This window comes from Hemitrygon akajei, chromosome 32 (assembly GCF_048418815.1).
Source record: "Hemitrygon akajei chromosome 32, sHemAka1.3, whole genome shotgun sequence".
NCBI lineage: Eukaryota > Metazoa > Chordata > Chondrichthyes > Myliobatiformes > Dasyatidae > Hemitrygon > Hemitrygon akajei.
In genome coordinates, this window is record NC_133155.1 from 32,088,539 (window position 1) to 32,107,331 (window position 18,793).

Sequence of the window (18,793 nt, forward strand, 5' to 3'; positions counted from 1 at the left end):
TTGCCTCCTGATTAAATAACACACAGGATCTCCCTGCTGTTGGACAACAAAGCTCGCATGAGCTTGCGGGTGGTGAAGGGAATAACGAGTAGAAATGTTTCATGATTATTATGCAGGTTTCCAAATATTGTTCAAAGTAAATCTGTTATCAAAGTGCATGTATGTCACCATATGCAACCCCGAGATTCATTTTCTTGCGGGCATTCACAGTCAAGTACAAGAAACACAATGGAATCAATGGAAGACCACACCCAACTGAGCGGACAACCGATACACAAAAACAAACTGTGCAAATACCGAAAAGAAACAAAAATGAAATAATAATAAATCAATAAACAGTAAATTTCAAAAACATGAGATAAAGTGTCCTTGAAAGTGAGTCCAGTTCAGTGATGGAACAAGTGAAGTTATCCACTCTGGTTCAAGGGCAATAACTGATCCTGACCCTTCTTCCTGATGGCAGCAGCAAGAAGAGAGCATGGCCTGGCTAGTACAGGCCTTTAATGGTGGATGCTGCTTTTCTGCAACACCGCACCACGTATGTAAATAGATAGATAAACAGAGACTTTATTGAAATTACAGTGTCACGGCAGCATTACAAGTGCATGTATACAAATATTAGAAGAGAAGTAAGAATGAACAAGATAAGTTACCTCAAACAGTCTAACGGGGGGGGGGGGGGTGGTATCATCACTTCCCCTGCTATAGGTTGACTCATTATACAGCCTCATGGCCAGTGGTAAGATTGACCTCCTATAGCACTCGTTGGGAGCAGCACAGTCGTCTTAGTCTATCACTAAAAGTGCTCCTCTGTTCAGACAAGCTGGCATGCAGAGGGTGAGAAACATTGTCCAGAACTGCCAGGATTTTCTGGAGGGTCCTTTGTTCTCCACAACCTCCAGTGTGTACAGTTTGACTCCTATAACAGAGCCAGCCTTTCTAATCAGTTTATTGAGTCTGTTGGCATCATCCATGTTGATGCCATTGCCCCAGCACACCACCCCACAGAAGAACAATCTGACGACAACAGACTGGTAGAACATGTGTAGGAGAGGCCTGCATACTCCAAAAGACCTCAGTCTCCTCAGGAAGTAAAGGCAACTCTAGCCCTTCTAGCACACAGCAAAGGACCTAGTTTCCTCAGTGAGTAGAGGTGACTCTGACCCTTCTTGTACACAGCCTCTGTGTTGGTGCTCCACTCCAGGAGTGTTTGTCATCCAGGTACTTGTAGGTCCTCACCGCATCCAGGTCCTCACCATCAATAGCAACAGGAAGCAATGCAGGCTTAGTCTTCCTAAAGTCCATCACCATCTCCTCTGTCTTACTGATGCTGAGCTGCGGATGATTCAGCTTGCACCATTCGACAAAGTCCTCCACCAGGGCCCTGTATTCATCCTCCCGTTCTCCCTTTATACACCCAACTATTGCTGAGCCATCAGAGAAATTCTGCAGATGATGTGACTCAGTGTTGTATCCGAAGTCTGAGGTTTACAGCGTAAACAGGAAGGCAGCCAATACAACCCCCTGTGGGGCCCCAGTGCAGCTTACAGCCACTTCTGACACACAGCTCTGAAGCCACACAAACTGTGATCTGCCAGTCAGGTTGTCCATTATCCAGGATACAATGGAAGTGCCAACCTGCGTTGAACGGAGTTTCCCCCCAGTAATGAGGGCTGTATGGTATTGAAGACACTTGAGAAATCAAACAACATGATCGTCACAGTGCTGCCCTGCTCATCCATATGGGGGTAGGCCCTGTTCAGCAGGCAGATGACAGCTTCGTCGACTCCAATGTGCTCCTGGTAGGCAAACTGCAGAGGATCGAGGGCTGATCTGACCAGGGGTCGGAGGTGAGCCAGGACCAGCCTCTCCAGGGTCTTCATGATGTGTGAGGTCAGGGCCACTGGACGGTAGTCATTCAAGACTCGCCTATGGCCCTTCTTGGGCACTGGGACCACACTTGACGTTTTCCACACAGTCGGGACTCAGATTGAAAGCGCACTGGAGAACTCCACGCAGCTGCTCAGCACACTCCCTCAGCACTCTGGGGTTCCCACTGTCCAGTCCCAGTGCTTTGCCATGTCCGAGTTTCCCCAGAGCCCTTCTCACCTGCTCTGTAGTGAAGGTGAGTCCATGATGACTGGGGAGTTGGTGGAAGGTTGGGGCTGGGGGAGGTGAAGATAGTTGGCATGTGGAAGTGTGGGTGATAGGTGCAGGGCACGGTAAATGTGTTCAAAGGTGATGGACTTTACTCGCAATGGACTGGTCCGTATCCACTACCTTCTGTCGGCTTTTCCGTACAAGAGCATCAGTGTTTTACTGGTAACTATTATGCAGGTTCCAAGTATAGCTCAAAGTAAATTTATTATCAAAGTACATATGTAACCAACTTTATTTTCACATAAATGCCTGCTAGAAAATGAACTTAAAGAACTGCAATAAAATTTATGAAAGTTGTAGACAAAGAATAACAAGCATCCAAAGTGTAAAAGAGGACAAACTGTGAAAATAATAAATTAAAAAAGTCAGTAGATAATACTGAGAACATGAATTGCAGAGTCCTTGAGAAAGAGTCTGTAGGTTGTGGAATCAGCTCAGAGTTGAGGTGAGTGAAGTTGTCCACACTGGTTCAGGGGCTTGTTTGGTTGTTGAGTAATAACTGAACCTGGTGGTGTGGGACCCATGGCTCCTGTACCTCCTGCCCGATGGTAGAGGTGAGAAGAGCGCATGACCTGGACGATGGTTGTGACTTCCCTGTGGCAGCGACCCTGGTAATTGCCCCGTGATGGGGAGAAGTTTGCCAATGACGAACTAGGCTGTATCCACCGCTCTTTGTTAGACTTCTCCAGTCCTGGGCATTGAAACTTCCTCTCCAGGATGTGATGAAACCATTCGGGACACTCTCCACTGTGCACCTACAGAAGTTTGCCTGTTTTAGACGACATGCACAATCTATACAAGATTCTAAGAAAGTAAAGGCGCTGTCATGCCTTCGTTGTGCTGGTTCCGGGACAGATCCTATGATATGGTAGCACCAAGTACTGACCCTCTCCACTTGATGAGGACTGGCTCATGGACCTCTTGTTTCTTCCTTCTGTGGTCAATAATCAGCTATTTGGCCTGACCTGGTCAATACAATTCTGCTCTTTATAAGAGCTTGCTGTGAATATTGGCCACTCATTTCCAGCAAAGCAACCTCAGATACATATCAAAAATGCTTCATTGCTTGTGGAGTGCTGTATGGGGCACTGGGATCGGGCAGGATGGGTACAAATGCAAGAATCTTCCTTTATTTCTAATCGACCTCTCCTGCTTCATGCCTTGACCAAGACAACTAGGATTAACTTTATACAAGGTGATCCACCAAACAAAGAGTCCAGGGGTCTCCAGGAATTAAACATTGACCCCCACAATGCATTGTGAGCAACCTGGAAGAAGGACCATCAGATTATTCAAACAGATATGGATTATTTCCCATTTTCACTGAATATATGTCTGAATCTTTGATTCAATAGTTACACAAGTACTGGAAATGGGAAGAGATGTTTGACTGGAAATAGACTGCAATGTGATTTTTAAAAAATCTCTTGGAATACAAACAAGCAGATTTAGCAATCTGACAATTACCCTTGGCTTCCTATGTGTAAATAGAACACTTTACCAAATTATGGATAGCAAGGGACACCTGGTTAAGTTCAGCAGGGGCCTGGGGTGGGAAAGGGTCACAAAGAGCTCCACAGACTGATTGAAGGATGGCTTTGGGCCTCCGAAAGGTGGTTGGTATCAGAAACAGATGTGACACAGTTGACTTCTCATTCTTATTATGAGTAGCCAGCTTGGAAATAACAAGAAATAACAAGCAGTATGGACAAAGGAGAATCCTGGATGTTGAGTACTTGGATTTTCGGAAGACCTTTGACAAGGTGCCACCCATGAGGCTGCTTAGCAAGTTAAGAGCCCGTGGTATTACAGGAAAGATGTATAAAGTAGTGGCTGATGGGCAGGAGGCAAAGGCTGGGAAGAAAGGAAGCCTTTACTGCTTGGCTGCTGGTGACTAGTGGTGTTCGACAGGAGTCTGCATTGGGACCACTTCTTTTCACATTACATATCAATGATTTGAACAATAGAATTGATGACTTTGTGGCTAAGGTTGTGGACGATACAAAGAGGCCACAGGAAGAGATTAGGAGAATGGGCAAAGAAGTAGCAAAGAAGAGTTTGATAGATTCTTGATCGGACAGGGCATGAAGGGATATGGGAAGAAGGCAGGGGATTGGGGCTGAGATGAAAATAGCATCAGGCATGATGAAATGGCAGTGCAGAATCGATGGGCCAAATGGCCTAATTCTGTTCCTACATCGTTGGTCTTGGATATGGACCATGTCACTGGTGAATGAAAGTCAGTAAAACTCAATGGTTGATTAGCTTTGCTTTGTCAGATCTTTGCTAAAGCAATCCAGAAGTTCAGGTTGGAGTCTGCAATCTTGGCAAGTAAACAGCTCAAAGCCCCCTGGTTTCAAATACCCCAGCTTTCTGCCTGAGCTTTTGCCTCTGCCACAGCACAAATAACTGCAAAAGTTTCTTTCTGCAGTTACTGCTTCCTGCAGAAAGAAAGTTCTCTCCTGTTTTTTCACCCAGGGATCATTTCATTCCTCAGATCTTCCAGGACAGTCGTCACAGGCCAAGCCTTCCCCACCATTGAGCGGAGTGCCACCACAAGAAAGCGGCAGCCATCTAAAGACCCGCATCATCCAGGCCATTGCTCTTCCCAGTGCAACCACAGGCAGGCAGTCCCTCGGCCTCTCACCACCAGTTTCAGGACAGTTACGCAGAATCAGAATCAGGTTTATTATCACCGGCATGAGTCACGAAATTTGTTAACTTAGCAGCAGCAGTTCAATGCAATACATAATCTAGCAGAAAAAAATAAAATAATAATAGTAAATCTTATTCAGTATACTGTATACAGACATGTATATTGAATAGATTAAAAATCATGCAAAAATTAGAAATACTGTATATTAACAAAAAAGTGAGGTAGTGTCCTCACTTCAAAGTCCATTTAGGAATTGGATGGCAGAGGGGAAGAAGCCGTTCCTGAATCGTTGAGTGTGTCCCTTCAGGCTTCAGTACTTCCTACCTGATGGTAACAGTGAGAAAAGGGCATGCCCTGGGTGCTAGAGGTCCTTAATATTGGACGCTGCCTTTATGAAACACCATCTCTTGAAGACGTGCTGGGTATTTCGTAGGCTAGTGCCCAAGATGGAGCTGACTAAATTTACAACCCTCTGCAGCTTCTTTCAGTCCTGTGCAGTAGCCCCTCCATACCAGACAGTGATGCAGCCTGTCAGAATGCTCTCCACAGTACATCTGTAGAAATTTGAGTGTATTTGTTCACATACCAAATCTCTTCAAACTTCTAATGAAGTATAGTCACTGTCCTGTCTTCTTTATAGCAGCATCAATATGTTGGGACCAGGTTCGATCCTCAGAGATCTTGACACCCAGGAACTCAAAACTGCTCGCTCTCTCCACTTCTGATCCCTCTATGAGGATTGGTGTGTCTTACCCTTACCATACAACAACCAAGCTTCTGACCCAGATAACTTCAATCACCTCAACACTGAAGTGATTTCACAACCCATTGGTTGATTTTCAAGGACTTGACAACTCAGGTTCTCAGTACTTTTTGTAAATTTACACAATTTGTCTTCTTTTGCAGACTAGTTATTTGTCAGTCTTTATTTATGTACATTTTTCCACAAATTCTATTGCATTTCTGTATTTTCCATAATTACCCGCAAGAAATTGAATCTCAAAGTATTATATGGTGACATATATGTGTTTTGATAATAAGTTTACTTTGACTTAATGAAAGGATGTGCACAAGGCCAATATGTTCCAAAGCTACTGTCACTCTGTGAAGCTGCAAGGCCCCACAAACAGCGAGATCAAGATCACAAGCTTTAGCCAATGTTGATCGCAGGGTAAATTGCAGTCAGGGTGGTCCACAAGCAGTGCCACGGGATCAATGACAACATTTGGGTAAGCAGGCCAGTTGGAGCAATGTTGCCTCTAAAAGTGCAACACTAGGTCAGCACCAAACAGCAATGCTGCCTGGTTCAACACAACGAAACGCTGGAGGGACTCGGCAGGTCAGGCAGCATCTATGGAGGGGAATTAATAAACAGCCGTCGCTTCAGACCTGCAGCGATCCTCCAGCATTTTGCGCGTGTTGCTCTGGGTTTCCAGCATCTGCAGGACCTCTTACGTTTCTAATGCTGTCGGCATTATGGGCCCATGTCTCTAGGAAAGGAATTTGCAATCTTCTGACTGAAACCCTGATACTTGTAACGAAACCAGGAGTGCACGTACCTTCACCGTCACTGGGTCAAGTTCCTGGAAGCCTCTCCCTGACAACGTTGGGGGTTTACCCACACCCATGGCACCATCACTTCTCAAGGGCATCTATGGATGGGCGATCAAATGCACAGGAGCGTGGCAGCTAGTGCATCACTCTACAGCACCGGGTGATCTCCGGCTAGGGTTCGATTCCTGCTGCTGTCTGTAAGGAGTTTGTACATTCTCCCCCGACTGCGTTTCTGTCCTCTGGGCGCACTACTTTCCTTCCACATTCCAAAGACATAGGTGTGAACATTAGTGAGCTGTGGGCATGTGGTGTTTGCCATCAGAAGCAAGCTAACCAGTCCTCACCAATTCAACGCAAACGGAGCCTTTCACAGCAGGTTTTGATGCACATGTGACAAATAAACGTTTAAATCTTTAGAAGAGCAACTAAAGGATGGGCAATTAAAAGCTGGCTCAGCCTGCAAAGCCTATATCCCCTGAATGAATATTAAAAACTGCTTAGTCCATTCGCTGCCCCAGTTAGTGAAGCATATGAGAGATGACTCTATCTGATACTTTATCTAAATTCAAAGTTTCAATTTGCTTTGAACTTCTGATACAATACCAGCCGGGGAGTTACTGTTTCTCCGGAACTAGCTGAAGCTGTCAGACAAGGTGAGTGAACAAGTACCAGCCCCGTCCTACCTGTTGAGTGCAAAGCAGTAGTGGAACTTGACGTTGGGTAGCTCAGCCACCTTACAGGTCGGCAGGTTCTGCAGGGTCTCCACCAGTGTGATCGTCGCATCAAAATCCTTCAAAGCAAAAGTACCAGAGTCAAACATTCCCCTGGGGTTAGCTATCCCAACACCTGCTGCGTGCTGTGAGGTCAGAGTGGGAAGAAATATAGCAACCAAAGCATGATTTCAGTTCAGAAAATATTTGTTTCAGGGCATGGCATATCAAATTCTTACTTTCTTTTTTTCCCCCCTCCCCTCCCCCATTTCCTCGTCCTTTCCCCTTCCCAGGAAAAGCAGAGTGCCTAGAAATCGTATTGCACACATCAAACATTTGTTGCATTGGCACTAAGCTCAGTAAAAAGGGCACATCTGAAAGCAGAATTCCGATATTGCCACCCTTGCTTCAAGAGGGCATTTAAGGCGACTGGCTTCATGCGCCGTTCACACCAAGCCGTGAGTTTTACGTAGGCCGCAAATGGCTGGGTGGTATGTCTGCCCACTACATGGGAACTGAGTCAATGCTGTGAAGGAGCCACACGGCGAGGAATGGGGGAGGGGGTCCCCCACACCCCACCTTCCTCCTAAGCTATAGTGTAACCACAAACGGGCGGGGGGGGGGGCCAGAAAGGGCAGTAAATCCCACTCATGCCAAGAGTGGGTAATGAGTAACCATAACACCAAAATGTGGATCAATGGCTGAAAGTTCAGGCACTATCGACAAGCAACCTGTCTTTCTGTAGTGATCCTACCACCAGACAGCCTGGCTCAGCTCCTCCTCGTGACTCTTTGAATGCTCTCTACTCACTTTCCCTTTGCACCCAGCTCCCTCATCCTGCCAGTTTCACTCAAGGCCAGTTCACTGCAGGAGCGTACAAACCGGTTCAGCAGCCTACTCCAGGGTGATGAGATGACAGCCTTCCTGGCCGCCCTGACATTATTGCTCAACATCGCACTTCACTGAGATTCGAACTCAGCTACGTCAATTGTTTAAGCAGGAAAAGTAGCAAATGAAAGAACTGACATTTACACACTGGCTTTCACAATCCCAGAATGTCCCAGTGTTTTATCATCGAATAGTTGTTTCTGTGAAGTCCTCAATGCAACAGATAGTTTACCCACAGCTGGTTCCAATAGACTGGGGTGAACCTGTCAGTTACTCTTTGTAATGTCAAAAAGGAAATGTTAAGACCCTCCTCAGATATTGAGCAGGCTTCTGCTTAACGTTCGACCCGAGAGAGGACTGTGCCAACAATGCACTAAACCCAGACCGTGTACTTAGACCTCAAACCCATAAGGAATAACTTAGTTCCAGATTCACATCAAACGCAGCATTTGATCCAAAGTGTGCTGCCTACCAAGGTTCCAAGCAGGTCTGGGCAAGCCTCACGGAAGACAGGAAGCCAATGAAAAGGAAAAGAAACCTCTAATCTAAAAACAAGTTACAGAAAAGCAAAAAGATGAGAAAAGAGAAGTCAGCGAAACTTAGAGAGCATTTTAGTTATCCCACAATAGCTTCCTTACCACCAAAGGAGAGAGTACAAAAGATTTACACATATAATGTCAAAATAACAAGGACTGAACAAACCTGGGCTCTCTTCAAGAAAAGGCTGATGGTTATTTACTCATCTACCTCATTTACTTATTAAATAAAATTGGAGTAGGCCATTCAGCCCATCAAATCCAGGCTGGCATAGCAATCCCACCAGACCCATTCCCCTGTATTTTGTTCTCTGGTGGGTGCCCACCAACTCCGCCTCGGTTCCTCTACCACTACCGGGCACCGCGTAACAAGTCAAAAAGCCAAGTAACCAACCAGCGTGTTGCAGGAAGTCAGAGGACTCAGAGGAAACCCCAGGGAGCACCTGCAAACTCCACACAGACTGCGCTCAGCAGTGCTGAGGCAGCAGCGGCCTTCCAAAATTACGATAGAGTGGAAGTGGGTTTTTAATTGATGCAGAAAGGAATTGAAGTGAAACTTCTCCATGAGGGGGTAACTTGCTCCCACACGGGGTGACAGCATAGTTCCTAGGAAAATATATGAGCAAGAGCTAGTCTAACGGCTAGTGTAATGCTAACGTGGAGCAGGTTTCTCCCAGTGCTCCAGTTTCCCCCCATATGCCAAAGATGTACTGGTTAGGAGGGTAATTGGTCACGTGGGTGTAAGTGGGTGGCACAGGCTCGTTGGATTCTGCTGTATCTCTGAATAAAAACAGAATGATTTGCTGAGACTAAGATGGAAGGGCACCAGTGAGAAGCACGGAGCGGTTGGGCCGAATGGTCTTTCCCTGGCTTGTAATTCCTTCTGCAGTTATGCTTGGCAAGTGGTCAATGACGGTGCAGGAATAAGTCACCATTTCAAAGTTCACCTTTGTTTATCATCAGATGCAAATAGTTACAGATCAACGACATGAAAAATGCAGCAAAAAAGTACAAACGAAACAGACAGGCTTTTCATAAACTAAATCTCAGAGCGGCAGAACAGACTGTACAATAGAAAATGCACTTCATGGCCGTGAGGAAGTAAACAGCCATGATAAAACCGAGAATGGGGAAAGTAAACATTTGTACAATTAAATACCAGGGTTGAATGAGTGACAAGCCTAGTGTATGGGCATTGCTGGTAAGAGCAAGATTTATTGCAGGTACCTGCGAAGAAGGCCAAAGATGTTCACCTCCGACCATTTTTAAAAGATTGTTACCAGACTATGATAGCGAGGTGCTGCGTTCAGAGAGAAATCAGAGGTGACAGTGCGTCAGCTAAGGCGTTTTCAAACTCTATGGTTACAATCAGTATTGTTACTAGATTGTAGGAACATCAGTACAGGCTTGGCTAAATTCCCTGTACATTTTGTTCATAGTAACAATGTTCTACAAAGATAGACCGGATAACTAGACTTTTTTTTTAATGAAAAGGATTACTCACTCGAGGAATCTCATGAGAAGGTGGGGGAGGAAATCACACACAAACAAGAAAGCTGAGTTCGGTGAGTGATTGGCGTGCTTACAACAAGCCGAGTTAAAATGGAAGCATTCCAAGTGGAATGAGCCTAATACCAACAAACACTGCAATCAGGAATCACTGGAGGACGGGGACACATTCTGTACAGGACAAAGTCCGCCCATTCAATTAGATCAGGGCCTAGCTACACCTCAACATGACGTACTCACATTGCCTCTGCAAACCTCTCAACTGCTACCCACAGAAATGGATCAGCTTTAGCCCTGAGATTTTGGGGCAGAAAGTTTCAGGGGTGATCGAGCTCTTTGTTCTGGGATCATCACACAAGTTTAAAAGCTTTGCCCTTTTCAGCCCACTTTAAAGCTCCCTGGTCAGAACGCACCTTAAACCTAAGGGAAAAATAAATGGGTGACGAGGAGGGATTGGTGCATAATCCTCGTTAGCGATGGATGGAATGGGGAACTGGCCAGGGAGTATCACTGACAGACATCAAGAGAGATGGGTGGGGGGGAGGACGTTAAATGGAATTGTTGCCCGAATGAGATATGGGATCTTAACTGAATTTTTTTTTGCATCTGTATTTACTCAGATGACGGAAACTGTCTATAGAACGGAAGCAAGATAGTAGTGAGGTCACGGCTCAATTCCACCTTACAGAAGAGGAAGTGCTTGCTGTCTTGAGGCAAACTAGGGTGGGGTAGGATCAGGTGTCCCCTTGGATCTTGTGGGAGCCCGGTGCAGAAAGTGCAGGGGCACTGGCAGAAGTATTTAAAATGGCCTTAACCACAGGTGAGGTGCCGCAGGACTGGAGGGTAGCAATTGCTGCTTCATTGTTTAAGAAAGGCTGTAAGGATAAGCCAGGAAATTACAGAACAGTGAGCCTGACGTCAGTGGTGGGTAAATTAGTGGCAGGAATTCCAAGGGACAAGAAATATACATGTTTGGATGGACAAGACCTGATCAGGGATAGCCAACATGGCTTTATGTGTGGTAGGTTGTGTTGAACCAATATTATAGTTTTTCAGGGAGGTAGACAGTCAACGTAAGTTTATGAAGGGAAGGCAGTGGACATTGTTCACGTGGACTTCCGCAATGCCTTTGACAAGGTCCCACATGGGAGGCTGGTCAAGAAGGTTCAGTCGCTCGGCATTCAGGATGAGGTAGTAAGTTGGATTCAACATTAGCTTAACGGGAGAAGCCAGAGGGCGGTAATAGATACTTGCCTCTCTGACTAGGCCTGTGACTAGTGGTGTACCGCAGGGATCGGTGTTGGGTCCATTGTTGTTTGTCATCTATATCTGGATGACAATGTGGTAAATTGCAACAGCAAATTTGCAGATGACACCAAGATTGGGGGGGGGGGCAGTGTATTGAACAGAGAGGAGGGCTATCAAAGCTTACAGCGGGATCTGGGACAGACAGAAAAATGGGCTGAAATATAGCAGATTGAATTTAATGTAGACTATTGTGATGTGTTACACTCTGGAGGACAGACTAGGTAGGACCCACACAGTGAACGGTAGGGCGCTGAGGAGTGCAGTAGAAAAGAGGGATCGAGATTCCTTGAAAGTAGTGTCACAGCATCTTAAGGACAGCTTTTGGCACGTTGGTCTTCATAAATCAGAGTATGAGTACAGGAGCTGGGACGTTGTGTTGAAGTCGTGTAAGACAAAATTTTGGTGACAAATTTTGGTGAGGCAAAATTTGGGGTATTGTGTGCAGTTCTGGTCACCTACCTAAATGATAGCAATAAGATTCAAAGAGTACAGAGAAATATTAGAAGGATGTTTCCGGGACTTGAGCGACTGAGTTATAGGGAAAATGGAAATGGCTTGGGTTTTTACCTCTGAAGGAGGGGAGATTTGAGAGCGGCTAAGAGGGAAATAGAAAGCGTGAGTGAAAGCAAGCTTTTTCCACTGAGGTTGGGTGAGAGTAGAACCAGGTCCTCTGCTAGGTCTAGAACTACAGGGGGAACTTCTTCACCCTTTTTCACTGGAAGCTGGGGGATGGGAGACGCACCGTCCTGGGGGTAGAGGAATGTCTGTGTGCATTTATGAGTGTATGAACGGGTGCGACGCATTGGGGACTCGCTTTGCTGTTGCTGTTCTGTGAATATTGATGCCAGTACACGTGGTGACACTTGTGGGCCACACCCCTAGGTTGTGTCGGTTGTTAATGTAAATGGCGCGTCTCACCAAAAGCACCGATGTACACCTGTCGCCTGTGCAGCGATAATCTGAAACCTGAGAGCCTGTCTCGGGTGTCTGGTGTGGGACAGGCCTGGTCGACCGAAGTGTAAAAAAAGCCCCAAAGCTGTGAACGATGGACCGCGACTCTGACATCGGTTTGCTTATTGAGTTTGGAGAGCTGGCATCACTGATATGTTTCTAACACATTGAGATACCTCCTGCGTGTCGTCCAGATTTAGGATTATTGCTGCGAGTGTTGTGCCGGCTCTGAGCTCCCTTTTCATTCATCTGCAATAGTGAATTTCATTGCTGATGCCCGCCTTCACTGAGAGGGGGATCCCGAGCCACAAAAAGTGGTCCATGCTTCCAGGGCCTTTATTGTTGGAGAACAGTGGGGGCCAAGTCATTGGGTATATTTAAAGTGCAGGTTGTTAGGCTCTTGATTAGTTGTGGTGTCAAAGGTTATGGGGAGAAGGCAGAAGATTAGGGTTGAGAGGGATAATAAATTAGCCATAATTAAATGACAGAGCAGACTCGATGGACTAATTTGCTCCTTATAGTCTCATAGTCAGCAGGAACAGGTCCTGTGGGCTTTGAGCAGAACTCCTATTCGTTGAAACGCTCTAATGAATGAGTTAAATGGTTTGGCCTCTCGGCACCGAGCGACTTAAGTACCAGCCGCCCACTTCAGCTCCAGTACAGTGCCGTTGTGTGGTGAACTACATATACCTGGCTGGACATGCCCCCTGCTGACAGCTCCTGTGGCTCCTCCCACAGACCCCCGCTGACAGCTCCTGTGGCTCCTCCCACAGACCCCTGCTGACAGCTCCTGTGGCTCCTCCCACAGACCCCTGCTGACAGCTCCTGTGGCTCCTCCCACAGACCCCCGCTGACAGCTCCTGTGACTCCTCCCACAGACCCCCGCTGATAGCTCCTGTGGCTCCTCCCACAGACCCCTGCTGACAGCTCCTGTGGCTCCTCCCACAGACCCCTGCTGACAGCTCCTGTGGCTCCTCCCACAGACCCCTGCTGACAGCTCCTGTGGCTCCTCCCACAGACCCCTGTATAAAGGTGATGGAGGTCTGAGCCCGGCCTCTCTGTCTCCAGGATGTAGTATGGTGGTCACTCACTGCTCGTTCCTTCTTCCAGTCAATAAAAGCCGATACCTCGCTTTTACATCTCAGAGTGAGTTATTGATGGTGCATCACGTTGTTTCTGGAACGTAGCTGCTATATGCTGAGCAGATTCCCACTAGTCCTGGGGATTAAGCTGACTAGTTTGTCAGAGCAACGTTACAGCGAGGACTGGGACAGTGTTAGGGCAACGGTGCAGACTTGTTTGCGATGCTGCCCCAAGTACTTCCTCCGTCTCGGACAAAATATGTCTTTCAGCCAGGTACAGTCTCTCAGTTCCAGACCAAGAGACACCATGGAAATTTCATTCTATGTTTTGCTAAACCTTTATATTTAAATGTTACATATGCAAAAACTATGCAAGATAATGAGTAAAATGCAAACCATTTGCTAACACAAACCCTTCAGTATAAAAGGGAGAGAGAACTTACTGTGAATGATATACTGCGGTAAATTCCGTCACTGCAAATTAATGCAGTAACAACCCAGAAAGTCATATCCATGGTGCTTGTTGAAGGGTGAACATAGGACGAAACTCCAGGGAGACCTCCCAGTAAAGCCTGAGAGCGGGGTCCTGGTTTAAAGTTACTACAAGACTAGCTACCTTCATCCAGACAGGATTGTCAAATTGGAAGTTTCATGACTGGAAGTTGAGCCTGGAAGCTTTGCCCAAGAGTCAGGAATGTTACCACTGGGCCAGCGCTAATAAGGAATCTTCTGTCCCTGGGAACGGACCATAATATTGCACTATTGAATCGTTAATGCATTGACACCTGGGGAAATAATCCTAGGAGGGAACAGAAAATTCTATCAGCGTGGGTTAGCGATGAAAACACGAACTAACTCTCCCTTTCTTTTGCACGGGCTTGCATCGATTCAGCAGGTCTCCTAAAACTCCGACAGACTTCTACAGGTGGACAGTGGAGAGCCGCAGGATGGGCTGGCATGGAAACACCGATGCCCAGGAACAGGAAAGTACAGAAAGGGGTGGGGTACAGCCCAGTCCATCACAGGCAAAGCCCTCCCCACCATTCAGCACACTTACAAGAAGCAGTTCGACAAGAAAGCAGCATCCATTTTCAAGGAGCCCTGTCGTTCATCCATGCTCTCTTCTCACTACTGCCGTCGGGCAGGAGGCACAGGAGCCCTGGGTCCCACACCACCAGGTTCAGGAACAGTTATGAACGAGCGTGGATGAATTCACTCACCTCAACACTGAACTTACTCCACAAACTCTGCAACTCATGTTCTCAGTGTTTATTTGCATGAGTGGTCTTCTTTGGCTCGTTGTTTGTCAGTCTTTGTCATGTATAGTTCTTCTTAAATCCTATCGTACTTTATTTTCCTGTGAATGTCTGCAAGCTATGAATCTCAAGGCAGGATGTAGTGATATGTGTACTTAATAAATTTTCTTTGACCTTTGAACTTTCTGAATTAATGAACTCGTACCTTTCGGATCAGTAACATTGCTGTGCTGAGGGAACATCTGAGCTTTTCCCTGGAACCTCTATTAACAAAACTCACACCGATCTGCAGAGCGTCTTTGGCAAGCACAGATAGTGTTATTGGCGGGAGTGTCAGGATTATAGCAATGCAGAATACTGCAGAGAGAGTGTTAGAGTGGGGAGCCTTTCACGCTTGGGGTTTGCCTGGTATTCACAAAAGCTGACGCACCTGCACATCCCGGTACGATAGCAGAAGGTTCACCACTATGTCTGCGCTCAGCAGCTCGACGCTGTCCAGACGTTGTTGTATCTGTGCCAGGGCCTTCCGAAGCTCCTGCCCGCTGTACATCTCCCTCGCTTTGCGGATGTCATTCCGAATGGTTTCCCGAAAATACTCGCTGCAGGAGGAGGAAAGGGTCAGATCAGATCCGGTGATTTATTGTCCGCAGATCGAGGCACAGTGAAATGCGTCATGTGCGTTAACGACCAACACAAACTAAGGATGTGTTGGGGGCCACCCACAAGTATCGCCACACATCCCAGTGCCAACAAAGCATGCCCACCGTGTCTGCGGAACAGCCCAAGCGGCAACAACAGCAATAAAACAAGCCCCGTTCCTCCCTCCTCCGCACTCACACAGACAGTCCTCCTACCCCAGGCAGGAGGTGTCTGGTTGTCAGCCTCCAGTAGACTCATTGGCCCTTTGAGTTCCCTAGACAACCCCACGCATTAGACCTTGAACTCTGGTCTTGCCGACCTAGGAAGTCACTGGCCCCCATGGAACTCCAGTCTCAGAACCCACTGACCTAGAAGACCACCAGTGCTCATCCTCGCTGGTCTGCTGGCCCAACATCCGACCACAGATGTTCTTCATCCCACATCCACGTCACTGGCCTTCCAGTGCAGAACACACAGAGTGGAACAAAGGCCTCAACTCTGCTCTGCCCTCTAACTACTCCACATGCCTGTCCCATGGCATCTCCTCAGTAACACCAGCAAACATAACCAGTTCCAATCTTGCTGCCCCTGTGGAACCCTCACATCTTAGTCCCTTCATAAACAGACGTTCAGCACCACGAGTCTTGCAGTCTATGGGGAAGTCACTTGTTAATGCTTGGTACAGCATGTCAAGTTAACTTAGCTCTTTCACAGCAATGAGGGCAACCTACCCCCACGTTTTAATTTCATGTTTAATTTATGGAGTGCAGAAGGCAGAAGAAAGGCTGCAGAACTTTATTCCCCCAAATCCATTAGTAACTTTTTGTAGGAGCAATGGAAATTGTACTGGAATCCCAAGGTTAGAAAGGATTTTCCCTCTGCAATGTTCAAGTTAATCGTCATTTCAGCTGTACACGTATACCACCAAACGGAACAAGGTTCCTCCTGACTGAGGCGGACAACACAATACATAGAGCTCACACACAAAAAAGGTGCTGCGCACCTCATTATCGTTGAGGTCAGTGCCACTGGATGGTGGTCATTAAGACAGGTTACTGTCACCCTCTTGGGCACCAGGTTGATGAACCCTGTGGACTATTCCAGAGAGATGTTGAGGATGTCTGTTAGAACCTCTGTTCGCTAGGCTCTATAGTCACTCAGGACCCGACCAGGTATGTTATCAGGGCTCCGTAGCTTTACATGGGTTGACCCTGGCTTGGGTCTTCCTCATAGCAGCTGCAGTCGGACAGACTACCTGGGGGAGGTGGGGGGGGGGGTGCTTTCCTCACCGACACATTGTTCCGTGCATCAAACCATGCGTAAAAAAATAACGTTCACCCTATCAGGAAGAGAAGCATCAATATCTGATGGTTCCTCTGTCAGTTGTCAGAGCTCTGTGGCCAATTTATACAAAAACGCAAGAAACAGAAGCAGGGTTCAGCCTTGTGGTTCATTGAAATTACGGTTCAATCTCCTCCGGAAGTTCTGTTTGTCTTGGCTGTGAATTAATTCAATGTTTAGGCTCTCTGGAATGCTGAATCTCAACGATCCATCACCCACGGTGAAGAAATTCTTCCCTATCGCCTTCTTAAAAGGTGATCCTTTATTCAGCCCCCAGTTTTTGATCGTCCCTCAAGAGGAAACATCCTCCTTTATCAAGCCACATCAGAGCCCTACATATTTAAATGAGATTATTACTCATGCTTCTGAACTCCAATGAATGTGGGCCATACCTAGCTTTGTGTTAAATTCTTCACCCAAGGAATTAAGTGAACCTTTTCAGAATTGTTCCCAATGCACGTACAGTATATCACTCTTTGGATAAGGAAGCTAATACTGTACACAGTAATCCATCCAGTAATCTTACCCCATCCTTTATTTATTTAGTATTCCTTCCCCCCCCCCTTTTCTCTCTCTGCCCCCTCACAATCACTCCTTGCCTGCTCTCCATCTCCCTCTGGTGCTCCCCTCCCCTTTTCTTTCTCCCGAGGCCTCCCGTCCCATGATCCTCTCCCTTCTCCAGCTCTGTATCCCTTTTGCCAATCAACTTCCAAGCTCTTGGCTTCATTCCTGCCCCTCTTGTCTTCTCCTATCATTTCGGAATTCCCCCCCCCCTTTCAAATCTCTTACTATCTCTTCTTTCAGTTAGTCCTGACGAAGGGTCTCGGCCCGAAACATCGACTGTACTTCTTCCTATAGATGCTGCCTGGCCTGCTGCGTTCCATCAGCATTTTGTGTGTGTTACAGTAATCTAGGTGGTGCTCACAATGGATACGTTAGTAGCAGCACATTCCCTATTTTCATTTACCTTCTTTTTTGCAATAAAGGCCAACATTCCACTTCCCTTCCTGATTACGTGCTGCACCCACATGCTGATGGCCCAAACTTCCTGCAGGACAACAACCATATCCCCCCCAGTACCATTCTCCAGGTTCTCTATAATTAAGCAACTTCATTAAGATTGTTCAATAAATTGGTAATTTGGTTTGTTATTGTCACAGGTACTGAGCTATAGTGGAAAAACTTTGATCGGAAGTTCCGACCTGAATGTGACCCATTTGCCTGCACTTGGCCCCTATCCCCTTGAACCAGGTCAGAATTCCATTTCAGTGTTGCTAATGCACCCACTATGTCCGTACGGATCATTTCATTGCATCTGTACATTGTGACAGTGCCAGGGAAAAGCTACACCAGAATACAGAACAAAGTGTTACAGTTGCAGGGAGGCAGCTAATAAGGCACAAGGCTGTAACGAGGTAGACTGTGAGGTCAAGAGTCCATCTTATAGTATTAGGTGACCATTCAATAGTCTTATTACAGGGGGTAGAAGCTGCCCTTGGGCCTGGAGATAAGTCCTTTCAGGCTTCTGTATCTTCTGCCCAATGGGAAGGGTGAAGACGACAATACTTCCCACCAAAATGGAAAACCTCACAATGCTGCTCATTCAGTTTCTTTTGTCTTAATTGTGCTCTTTCTTGTAAAAGTGATTTTTTTCTTCTTGTGAATGCTGCTTTTCTGATGCTATGTACCTGTGAAGCTGCTGTAAGGAACTTTTTCGTTGCGCCTGTGCAGACATGTACTTGTGCACATGACAGTAAACTTGACTTTGTCATTATACTACATCTGCCAAAATTCTGTCTGCTCTCTTAACTTATCCACACCCCTGCATCCTCCTCTTATCCTGCTTCTCACTGTCCCTTCGCCCTCGGCATTAATCCAGACTGCCAATATTTGAGGCCGCAGCCCCTGGCTACAGTCTCCAACCCTGAAAAGGATCCATTTCTCTGGATTGACGAGGTGGCCAGTTCCTTGTCCATGCCAAGATATTAGCGTCAATGCCACGAGGTCATAGCTTGTGTGATAACTTGTAATATGCTGCTTTACAGACAATTTTCTGCAAATCCAAAGATGCTGAATTTATTAGTTCCCTTTCTAATCACCCTGCTTGTCATTACCTCCAAGAACTCTAATAACTTGCCAAACCCAATTTCCCTCACTTAAAACCACTTTCAAAATTGTAGTATAATTTTCTAAATGCCCTGCT

The 18,793-nt window shown here is 46.5% G+C and overlaps 1 protein-coding gene across 1 annotated transcript in view; it reads right to left on the reverse strand.

Moving 5' to 3' along the window:
- LOC140719576 (mitogen-activated protein kinase kinase kinase 5-like) overlaps window positions 1–18,793 on the reverse strand; it is a 178,862-nt gene that overhangs the window by 124,374 nt on the left and 35,695 nt on the right. Inside the window, exons 5-6 of the mRNA XM_073034282.1 lie at window positions 15,041–15,209; window positions 7,054–7,160 (exon numbers count right to left, since the gene is read on the reverse strand). Coding sequence (XP_072890383.1) covers window positions 7,054–7,160; window positions 15,041–15,209 — 276 coding nt within the window. The remainder of the gene's footprint in view (window positions 1–7,053; window positions 7,161–15,040; window positions 15,210–18,793) is intronic.